We start from the raw sequence: 12417 nt of genomic DNA on the forward strand, positions 1-12417 counted from the left end.
TCCACCCTGAAAACCCCCTCTGGGGTTGAAACTTGGACCAACGAAAGCCATCTTCAGTGCCCGGAGCTGATGCTCAAACTAATCAAGCCACTGGCTGCAAGAAGGGAAAAGAGGGAGAAGGGGAGAGGGATGGGATGGGAAGAGAAGCAGATGGTCATTTCTCATGTGTGCCCTGACAGGGGATTGAATCCAGGATGTCCACACACCAGGCTGACACTTTCATCTACTGAGCAAACCAGCCCGGGCCCTTTTGCCTATTTTTAATTGGTTTATTTTCTTAATGGTAACTTTTGACTATTCTTTAGCTATTATTATGCATACAAGTTCCCCTTCATATATCTAAGTTACAATTTTTTTTCCTAGCCTATAACTTGTCTTTCATTCTTTTACAGTATCTTTCAAAGAAAAAGCTTTTTTTAAATTTTGATGAGTCTATGTTATCAATTTATCATTTTAGGCCTTGTGCTTTGGGTGTCATATTTAAGAAATTTTTGCCTCACCCACTATCAAAAGGAATTTGTCCTGTTTCCTTCTAGAAACTTTATAGTTTTTCAGAATGTTTAAGGTAAAGAGCTAGAGAATAAACAATATTTGATTTTAAGATTAATTATAAAGACTGTCATATTGGTATAAAGATGGACAAATATATCAATGAACAAACAGGGAGTTCAGAAATAGACCCACACGTGTGAACAACTCATTCTCAACAAAGGCACAAAGGCAATTCCATAGATAAAATATAAGCTCATCTTCAGTGAATGATGCTAGGATACCTGAATTTGCCAAAACAATGAACTTCAATCCATATTTTATACCATATAGAAAAAAGAGTTCAAAGGTATTTTAATCAGCTAGTATCTCTTAAAATTCATGTTTACCCAGAACCTCAGAATGTGACCTTATTTAGAAAGAGGACCTCTGCAGATGAAAGTTAGAGAAGGTCGTACTGGGCCCAAATCCAATGATTGTTGTCTTTATAACAAAAAGGGGAGATAGAATCAGACACAAAGACACCAAGGGAAGAAGGCCCTATAATGATGAAGGCTGAGATTAGAGTGATGCCAAGCCAAGGAAAGTCAATGATTGATGGTAGCCACCAGAAACTTGTAAGAGGCCAGTAAGGATTCTTTCCTAGAGCCTGCAGAGGAAACCAACGCATTGATATCAGACTGGGAGAGAATAAATTTGTGTTGTCTTAAGCCACCAAGTTTGTGGCACTTTGTTATGGCGGCTTTAGGAAACTAATATCACATAATGTATGATTGGAAAGAATTATAATTCCATAATTAGTGTTCATGAATATATAAAGTTAACTGCAATATCTAAGAAATATTCTTTCATAAACTGCTGAAGTTATAAGTACTATAGCATCCTATGTGAAAAATATAATTTTTTTACTCTAAAGATAGAAGTGAAAATTCATGAGAGCTTTATGTGCAAGTATGCAATTGAGCTATAGTTTAGAATTTACAAATTTCAAGTTTAATTACTTCTAAATTTAATTCTTTTTAAATGTTGTTAGATTGAAACTCATCCCAGTTCATCAAAGCAGCAAGTTTCCTTGGGGCAAAGAAGAAAAAGGGCAGTGCAGTTGAGTGGTTAAGAGCACTCTACAGCCTGACTGTGGAGTTGGAATCACCACTCCCTCGAGTACTGGCCATAAACACAGGTTACTTACATCTCTGTGCCTCAGTCATACCATCTGTTAAACTGAGACAATGACAGCATTTGCTCCACTGGGACACTGTGAACATTCAATAAATTACTATTTGTGAAGCTCTTAAAAGAGTATCTGGCCCAATAGTAAGTGCAATGTTTTCGTAATAATTTTTTTTTCAAAGTGTTCAAATTGTTTATGGTTAACCTTGAAAGGAGCAGATGGCTTCAGAACGTATTTGGTATTCAGTTCCAACAAAGACCCCACCAGTAGAGTTGGAAATATATGGAGTTTTCCTTCAGTTTGTCACAATGGGAGAGGTCTGTAGACACTGGGGTGGGGGGTAGGTGGGGAGATGCCAAGTGTTCCGCAGTGTAAGGGACAGTCTCTCATAACAAGGAGCTGTCCTAATGAGAAATGCCAATTATGCTCCATTTGTGAAATATTACTCCATAAATGTTCACTGAATTAATATACAACTGCATGAGAATACTTCTAGTAAGAACACTTTATGAAAGTAAATATAGCTTTTATTCCTGGAAATATGTATAGTGTCTAGTACCAAAGAAACTAAAGGAAAACCTTCAGAAGAAAATGTGTACCTATTCCTTGTAGTTTTGTTCTACAAAATATTTGCACTTCCAGTTTTAAATACTAACGGAAGCTCCTTCCAGAATGATGCAACAGGGCTGTGAAGGACATCTAACTACAGGGGCTGTGTCACTTCTTCCCTACTCCATGACAGCCATAAGGACTTCAGTCCTTACCCCCTGGAAGCCAACAGCCTCTACTTCAGGGAACACAAGTTCCTGCGATGTCTAACATATCTCTCGGGAGCCCATGACCTCCCACCACAATTTCTTCTACCTGAGATGGGAAAAGGAAAAGCACGAAACAAAATTATAATATGGAAACTTCAACCATCATTCTAATACTTCTTATCAATTATTCATAATCTAAACTTAAAAATATAATGAGATTATTAAGCTTAGTTCTTACCTCAAATTATCCCGAAAAAGCAATTTCATAAAAGGCATTGCACTCTTTTAAGGAAATTAAGCTTATTTCCTTTTTTATTACCTCAATCATTAATTTAACAAACATATCCCAAGTACCTGTTCGGTGCAAGGGAGTTGGTGCCGTGTTAGACTCATTACCTTACTTCACGGTCCCTCCACTTGTGTAATTTATAAGCAAACACAGTTTGGAAGTTATGTGTGTTCATTATATTCTGCAGTTCTTAAAAAAGTACTGTTTTAAAATTTCCGGTTGTTAAAAGTCATCTGAAGAAACAAAATTAGCTAAATTCACTTCACATGCAACATGGAATGATCTATGTGTCTCCATGTCATATCATTGCTTCCTAGAGAGGACGTTTCTCCTAGACCTAGGAAATTGCAAACTGGGGCATTCGACAAATGCATTATGAGAAAAACTTTGATAAATTGGAATAATAAATGTTCTTACCTCAAAAAGTGGCAAATCATGGGACAAAAATTTGGGCAGATTTACATCAATAATAGATCTAAGCAGCAAGATTTCTTCATTTTCATTTGGATATTTCAGCTAAAAGAAAATACAGTCATGATGATATCAGCATGTTAACTGCACCCCTGCATTTTCACACACACGCCACAGGAACAAGAAGGAATTTAATCTCATGCAAAATTATGGGGTTTTTTTGCTATTATCATTTAGTTGGATTGTTATTGATTTTAGAAACTGATCTTTATTTTTCTTGAATTTCTACTAGTTAGTCATGAAAACCCAGGTTAAATAATTCTTCATAGTTGTTCTAAGTAAGAAGCTATTGGCATGAATCGATTTAGTGTGAGAGCAGCCATTGCCTCTCTAGTGGGTAAGAGCTTGCTTGTACTATGCATTTAAGACCACCAGTGGGTTCATTAAGTGGAAATGATCATTAAAAGTGGACAATCATTTTTATATTACTTATTTTTTTAAAGTATTGTTACTCTTCCTTTTTATTTATTCATTTTAGAAAAGAGAGACAGAAAGAGAAAGAGAGGGAGAGAGAGAGAGAGAGAGAGAGAAGGGAGGGAGAAGCAGAAAGTGTCAACTCCCACACGTGCCTCGACCAGGCAAGCCCAGGGTTTTGAACCAGCAACTTCAGCATTACAGGTTGACACTTGATCCACCACGCCACCACAGGTCAGGCTGGGCAATAATTTTTAAAAGATGCATTTAAATATGAAACTTAAACATTCACTTTTTTGCCCATATTTTTATGCCAAAGCCTTTTCTTTGAGTTTAGAGCTCAGGACCAATTTTCTTGCAAAAAACACATCAATAATGCATCATCTGCTTCATCCAGATTTGTGGCGTTCTGGCTTTGTATTTTAAAGGGGATCAACCCGTTCAGATACTTGTGAGATCATCTAAGCATAGCATCCTTATCAATGTTTAAGGTGTTTGTTTTTTTCAGTCTTATCTACTTTCCTTATCCATGCCTAATTCAAATTCATTTTTTTTTTTTTTTTAGCATTTCATCTTCCTGAATCTTTCTTAAACAATGAACTTAATATTCATAAAAACAAAACTCTTCTTTTCATGCTTATATATCACTGGTTTCCTGGACATTTAATTAAGTGACATGATAACAGTAACATTTCAACTGGCTTCAGAAAGTTTCGGGAACAAGCAAACTCTCTGTGGGTAAGGAACACAGCTCATCTGATCGAAAGTGGGTGAGGTGCCCTGGCCGGTTGGCTCAGCGGTAGAGCGTCGGCCTAGCGTGCGGAGGACCCGGGTTCGATTCCCGGCCAGGGCACATAGGAGAAGCATCCATTTGCTTCTCCACCCCTCCGCGGCGCTTTCCTCTCTGTCTCTCTCTTCCCCTCCCGCAGCCAAGGCTCCATTGGAGCAAAGATGGCCCGGGCGCTGGGCATGGCTCTGTGGCCTCTGCCTCAGGCGCTAGAGTGGCTCTGGTCGCAATATGGCGACGCCCAGGATGGACAGAGCATCGCCCCCTGGGGGGCAGAGCATCGCCCCTGGTGGGCGTGCCGGGTGGATCCCGGTCGGGCGCATGCGGGAGTCTGTCTGACTGTCTCTCCCTGTTTCCAGCTTCAGAAAAATGAAAAAAAAAAAAAAAAAAAAGAAAGAAAGTGGGTGAGGAGGGTGGGGGGAGCAGTGTGCTGGCTGGAAGCTCAGCACAGGTGTATGTTCCTGTGTTCCAGATGGGAGACAGCTGGTTAACATGCTGTCACTTAAGTACAGGCTGTTTCACAAAACTTACATTAAATTCCATAGCACCTGTAGTAAATCCAAACTTTACTGGTTGAACTCTGAACTTGTAGTTTATGCCCATAAAAAGGTTTGCATAATTTACAAAAATCAGAATTCAGAATTATTTCTCCCATCTTCCATTCTTTACTCAACATCTCACTCTAAAATTTCTCCTATCATCTTGCATTTCATTTTCCAGAACCCTCTTCCTTTTCTTTCTTTTTTTTTTTTTTAAAGATTTTTTTTTCTTTTTTTTTTTTTTCTGAAGCTGGAAACGGGGAGCAATAGTCAGACAGACTCCCGCATGCGCCCGACCGGGATCCACCTGGCACGCCCACCAGGGGGCTACGCTCTGCCCACCAGGGGGCGATGCTCTGCCCCTCCAGGGCGTCGCTCTGTTGCAACCAGAGCCACTCTAGCGCCTGGGGCAGAGGCCAAGGAGCCATCCCCAGCGCCCGGGCCATCTTTTCTCCAATGGAGCCTTGGCTGCGGGAGGGGAAGAGAGAGACAGAGAAGAAGGAGGGGGGGGGGTGTGGAGAAGCAAATGGGCGCTTCTCCTATGTGCCCTGGCCGGGAATCGAACCCGGGTCCCCCGCACGCCAGGCCGATGCTCTACCGCTGAGCCAACCGGCCAGGGCCCTCTTCCTTTTCTGTAGAATCTTTCTACCTAACAAATTCCGTGTTCCTATTTAACTGACTTTTTAGCCTTACAAAGTCAGTGATGCCTGGCAGTCAAGTTCAGCTGCCTCTGAATCCCCTGAGCTCCCAAGGCAGAAGCTAGTTCTGCTCATATGAACTTTGTCTTCAGATAAATCTCCACACACAAATTAGAAACTGTCAAAAGTTTATTTTGTTATTTGAGCGGCTACTATTTTAAAGCAAATGTTTAAATTGTTTCTCTATAACAGAAACAAAAACTTCCAAATATTCAAGGCAACACCTTGGACAAAGAATGACAGGATTCACTTGCAGGATTCATCTGCTGTGTAACTTTAATAGCTCAATTCCATAGTTAAGATGTCATGATGACACACACTAGGATATCCACAGTGGTGGGATTCAAATAATTCAACAACTGTTCTCTGCCCTAATGACCGTTTTAAGTATATAAAATAGATATACCAAAAGGTAGTTTATTATTTCATGCCTTTAATACTTATATAAGAACAATCAAAGAGGTATGCAAAACTAGATTATGTTATAAGAAATAGTTTTAAAATATCAATAAAAACATTAAATAATATCTGACAAAAACAATAAAACTGTTAAGATATTTCCATATTGCTTTTTGATTGGCGTCCTCAATTGCAATTCTTTTCACCTACAGATGCAATGAATATTACTACAGGTGCTTAGAACACACTGTTGTGCAAATGAATGTTAAAAAAAGAGTACGAAATGGAAGTTTATTATTTCCACATTGGGCGGCTGTCCAGGTGCCCACCTTAGAGAGAACCCTGATTACAACTGCCATTTTAACAACCAGTTCACCGAACTCAACAAAAAATTAGGTATCGGTTCTACCAAACCAGTGTGAACTAGCTGAATCCCACCACTGGATATGCATTATCTTTCCCATTATTTGACCACCATGTAATCATGACATGCCAGATTAATACAAATTGTTGCTTCTACTTGCATTTATTTACTGAAAAAAACCACCCCAATAGCATGTTAGGCTAATGTGAAATAGAGTATCACCATTATATATCAGAATTCTTGGTAACACTGTTACAGAAAATAAAAATGCATGGTTCCACAAAATACGACCAATAAGAAGTTACCCAATTTTTAAAACATTTGAGTTTTTCATCTATACTTGTTATTCATACCATTTTAAAATACTGTTACTGCAAATCTATTATTGCTAGTCTACAGTTAGCTGCAATTGTTTAATTATATTAAGTGACAATGTACAGGAACTTTTGTGTGTATTTATTAATTATACATTATTTCCTTTAAAGCTATATATGTTCATGTAGAATGAGAGCCTTCAAAATACTTCTCAGCAACAAAGAATTTTATTTCTTGGTAGTACCTTATTTTATATATTTAAAATTATGAAACAGAATTCAAATCACTAAGAATTACACATCAGGTTTTAGAAAATTTCCTTTTTCACACATGCAAATAATCAATTTTTAGTACAATAATTGAATATTTTTCAGTGATGAAACCAACTAGTTATTGGAACTCTGTGAGGACACATGGTCCTGAAATTTATATACAAACAAGAAATTTAGGAGTAAAAAAAAAACTTGAGTTCTCTACCTTCAAATTTCCTGCCGCAGTCAGCACTGACTTCACAGCTCTCATTCCATAGTCATAGTGATGTTGCGATGACAATTGTTCCGAACACAAGCGATACGTAGCCACAATTTTTACTGACAATGGCCGAGCTGTGACAAACCCACAGGAGTACAGGACTATTTCAGCAATCATAGCATAGTCAGGCACCATCATCGCCACTGTCCGAAAGAGAGCCTATGGCAGTGGAGAAAAACCTGCTTTTAAAGAGATCATCCTCAAAGATCTAAACATAAGGCCTGAAACAATTAAGTACATAGAAGAAGACATAGGTACTAAACTCATGGACCTGGGTTTTAAAGAGCATTTTATGAATTTGACTCCAAAGGCAAGAGAAGTGAAGGCAAAAATTAATGAATGGGACTACATCAGACTAAGACTTTTTGCTCAGCAAGAGAAACTAATAACAAAATAAACAGACAACCAACTAAATGGGAAATGATATTTTCAAACAACAGCTCAGATAAGGGCCCAATATCCAAAATATACAAAGAACTCATAAAACTCAACAACAAACAAACAAACAATCCAATAAAAAAATGGGAAGAGGACATGAACAGACACTTCTCCCAGGAAGAAAGACAAATGGCCAACAGATATATGAAAAGATGCTCATCTTCTTTAGTTATTAGAGAAGTGCAAATCAAAACTGCAATGACATACCACCTCACACCTGTTAGATTAGCTATTATTAACAAGACAGGTAATAACAAATGTTGGAGAGGCTGTGGAGAAAAAGGAACCCTCATCCACTGTTGGTGGGAATGTAAAGTAGTACAACCATTATGGAAGAAAGTATGGTGGTTCCTCAAAAAACTGAAAATAGAACTACCTTATGACCCAGCAATCCCTCTACTGGGTATATACCCCCAAAACTCAGAAACATTGATACATAAAGACACATGCAGCCCCATGTTCATTGCAGCATTGTTCATAGTGGCCAGGACATGGAAACAACCAAAAAGCAGGTCAATAGATGACTGGATAAAGAAGATGTGGCACATATACACTATGGAATACTACTCAGCCATAAGAAATGACGACATCAGATCATTTACAGCAAAATGGTGGGATCTTGATAACATTATACGAAGTGAAATAAGTAAATCAGAAAAAAAACAGGAACTGCATTATTCCATATGTAGGTGGGACATAAAAGTGAGACTAAGAGACATTGATAAGAGTGTGGTGGTTACGGGGGGAAGGGGGAGAGGGAGAGGGAAAGGGAGAGGGGGAGGGGCACAAAGAAAACTAGATAGAAGGTGACAGAGGACAATCTGACTTTGGGTGATGGGTATGCAACATAATTGAACGACAAGATAACCTGGATATGTTATCTTTGAATATATGTATCCTGATTTATTGATGTTGCCCCCTTAAAAACATAAAATTATTAAAAAAATAATAAAATAAAGAGATCATCCTAAAGATAACCCTGCTCTTTATTTCATAACATGTTATAATTTATTAGCTTTTCAGTAATATTATTACATTACAATGTCCAAACTGTATAGGTAAAAACACTTTTACAAATTTATTTCTTATTGTTGTATAATTATATAAATGTATCGACATTTTATATAAACATTTTTCCTTACATTATGTTTTAAGAACTTTCATCACTAATATATACTGCTCACAAAAATTAGGGACATTGGCCCTGGACGGTTGGCTCAACGGTAGAGCATCGGCCTGGCGTGGGGGGGACCCGGGTTCGATTCCCGGCCAGGGCACATAGGAGAAGCGCCCATTTGCTTCTCCACCCCCACCCCCTCCTTCCTCTCTGTCTCTCTCTTCCCCTCCCGCAGCCAAGGCTCCACCGGAGCAAAGATGGCCCGGGCGCTGGGGATGGCTCCTTAGCCTCTGCCCCAGGCGCCTGAGTGGCTCTGGTCGCAACAGAGCGACGCCCTGGAGGGGCAGAGCATCGCCCCCTGGTGGGCAGAGCGTCATCCCTGGTGGGCATGCCGGGTGGATCCCGGTCGGGCGCATGTGGGAGTCTGTCTGACTGTCTCTCCCCGTTTCCAGCTTCAGAAAAATACAAAAAAAAAAATTAGGGACATTTCAAAATGAATACGAAGCGATAATATATCCCTTAATTTTTGCAAGCAGTATAGTTAAATCTTTGGTGAATTACTAATTCACACAAGAGTGAAAGTATCAATTATGTTCATTCTTCTGGGGAAGCGATATGTTATGAAGGGAAGAGTATCAGACTCCGTAGGAATGTCCTAAAGCCGGGCTTCCATCAGACTGGTGAGAAAGTGCCCAGTGTGGGGAGACTGGACTTCAGGAGAGGTTCTCTAGATATTTAATTAATTGTATAATTTGAGATTAAGCAGGTAACCCCTAATAACAAGGCTATGTTAGATAAAAGATATATTTTGAGTCTGCAGTCACCATAGCAGTCTTTCACCAAGCAAAAGCAAAAGAAAAATATAACACATGGGTATATAATTATGAGAGATAAATTTTCCAAATTATAGAGATGTTTTCATGATATTTTAAATATTGTGGGACAAGAAAATGTCTTATGACAAGAAAATAGAAAACTGAATAGGTTTTTAAAGAATAAATAAGACAGTTTAAGCCCAGGACTGGTTGGCTCAGTGGTAGAGCATCGGCCTGGCATGTGGAAGCCACAGGTTCTATTCCTGGTCAGGGCACACAGGAGAAGTCACCATCTACTTCTCTGCTCTGCCCCCTTCTCTCTCTCCCCCCACCTCCTGCAGCCATGGCTGGAATAGCTCAAGCAAAGTTGATGCCAGGCACTGAGGATGGCTCCATGGCCTTGCCTCAGATGCTGAAATAGCTTGGTTGCCAAGCAATGAAGCAGCAGGCCCAGATGGGCAGAGCATTGCTGCATAGGGGGCTTGCCAGGTGGATACTGGTCTGATATATGCAGGAGTCTATCTGCCTACCTACTTCTCACTTCAGAAAAAAATATACATATAAAAATAATACATATAGCTTGAAGCCCTGGCTGGTGGCTCAGTGGATAGAGTGTCAACCTGGTATATGTATGTCCTGGGTTCAATTCCCGGTCAGAGCATACAGGAGAAGAGACCATCTACTTCTTCCCTCCTCCCTCTCTCTATTCTTTCCCTTTCCCTCCCCATAGCCAGTAGCTTGATTGGTCCAAGCGTGGCTCTGGGCCCTGAGGATGACTCAGTACTCGAGCATCACCACAGATGAGGGTTGTGGGGTGAATCCCAGTTGGGGCCATGCAGGAGTCTGCCTCACTATCTCCCCTCTTCTCACCTAAAAACAAAATGTACACACACACACATACACACACACACAGAGACACACACAGCTTGAACAGAAATCTTGGAACAGAGAACTGTAAGCAAGTGTTCCATCCTCAACATACTTGAGGGAAAAAGAATGCAAGAGAATTACTATGCAGATGATACCACTTTTAAAGGGTATGTTTTCAACACCTATTTTTTTTAAAATGAAGACTGGTAACAACACTCTGGACTTCAGGAAGGTTTTTTTTTTGTTTGTTTGTTTTTTTTTTTTTTTCCAGGAATACATAACTTTCAGGCTAAGACATTTTTTTTTCAAAATTGCTAGATATTTTCATATAGGCTTAAAAACATATGTTCTGAAGCAGCTTTAACTAAGAAGACTGCATAATAGAAGAAACAACAACAACAAAAACTATCAGAATCTGCTAGAAGCTTTGGCTTAAAGTAGAAGGAAAATATATTATTACTCCAAGAACCACAAGGTGAATATTTTGACACTGCTTCAATCTGCACAGTAAATAAAACCATAGAAATGTCTGCAATGGACATTAAAGACAACTAATAATGGTCCCAGCTTTTTATGATTAACTACTCACAGGTTTTTGCTTATACAAATATTTATGTGTTCAGATTAATCCTACTGAATAAAAGAAAAACGTAAGTGAGTAAATAAAAGAACTGATACAAAAGAGCTTTCCAAATGTAAATTACACTGAAAAGTTGCAAAATGCTTCATAGATAAAAGAGGATTTACTGGTTTTTATTTTTAATCACATCTTCCTGCAATAAGCCAAAGTACTAAAACATCTCATCTAACCTATAAAAGCGCATGGAATGAAAATCCAGAAACACTTGGCAGCAATTAGTTGTATCAAAAATCTTTCTGGTGGAATAGAAAAATGACAATTTTGAGAAGCTGTCAGGTTAAGCGTGTGAATAGTGGAAGGAACATAGGATTAAGAGTCAGAAGACTTGGCTTTCGATCTGCAATTACAACTGTATTATTCTTCAATTTGTTCTCTCTGCACAAGCCATAAACATGCAATTCACCAGAAGTCTGTACAGTTGGTAATGTGTTTTGTTGTTTTATAAAAAATAATTGGTGCTGGGTATTAATGAAAGTTGTGAACTGCTGTGGGATGTAAATTGTTTTCATCTGTGTTAGAAGACAATTTAGCAACATAGCTCTTTGTCTTGTCATCTTACCTAAGGAAGTATTTTAAAACAGAGAAAGGCCTTAAGTAAAAACTGCCCATTGCAATATTATTTACAATGCAGGAAAACTAAAAGCAGTGTAAGTGTCCAACAGTAATCTATAGTTCAGTAAATTTATCTATAGAATTATATTTATAAAGATAGGAAAACGTTGTTATAATACACTCTTAAAAAAAAATGCCCAGTATACACAATTGTTTGAATTTAGTATTTAAAATTGATATTTTATAAGGCATTTAAAATTGGGGGTACAATATAATAAATAGTAGAATGGGTACCTTTTTATGATTTCCTATATTTTCCAATTTTCTATAATTATCATAATTTTTAAATATAAGTTTTAGAGATTTTATTTGGTTTGCATATTTTATTGTCTAAAAATACTCAAGGTTTTAAAAATTATTTCCTAAAATATAAAACCTAAAAAGAGCTTGGGCACGCAGTCCTGCCCGGCGGTAGAGCCAAGGCTAGCAGCCGTCCCTCGAACGGGCTCCTCCTGCAAGGGTAGGGTGAAAGCCCGGAAACAGGCGGAGACCCGCAGCTGAGCAAAGGTGCTCGCCAGTGCCTTCAGGACTGAGCATAACGTCACACACGGAGGCAAGACAAAGGCCAAGGCCACCAATGCTTGTACACCCAAGCACGTGATTACAGCCATTCTCGCGAAGAGAAAATGCGGAGGCAGAGAAATACAACACAAATAAACCAAGAGAAATCCCCAGAAAAGGACCTAAGTGAATCAGATAT

At 38.8% G+C, this 12417-nt stretch overlaps 1 protein-coding gene across 1 annotated transcript in view; it reads right to left on the reverse strand.

The window, feature by feature from the left end:
- Positions 1–12417, reverse strand: part of DNAH7 (dynein axonemal heavy chain 7) — a 256542-nt gene that overhangs the window by 145273 nt on the left and 98852 nt on the right. The window contains exons 28-29 of the mRNA XM_066345867.1: positions 7172–7384; positions 3125–3223 (exon numbers count right to left, since the gene is read on the reverse strand). Of these exons, the coding sequence (XP_066201964.1) occupies positions 3125–3223; positions 7172–7384 (312 nt within the window). The remainder of the gene's footprint in view (positions 1–3124; positions 3224–7171; positions 7385–12417) is intronic.

This window comes from Saccopteryx leptura, chromosome 7 (assembly GCF_036850995.1).
Source record: "Saccopteryx leptura isolate mSacLep1 chromosome 7, mSacLep1_pri_phased_curated, whole genome shotgun sequence".
Taxonomy (NCBI): domain Eukaryota; kingdom Metazoa; phylum Chordata; class Mammalia; order Chiroptera; family Emballonuridae; genus Saccopteryx; species Saccopteryx leptura.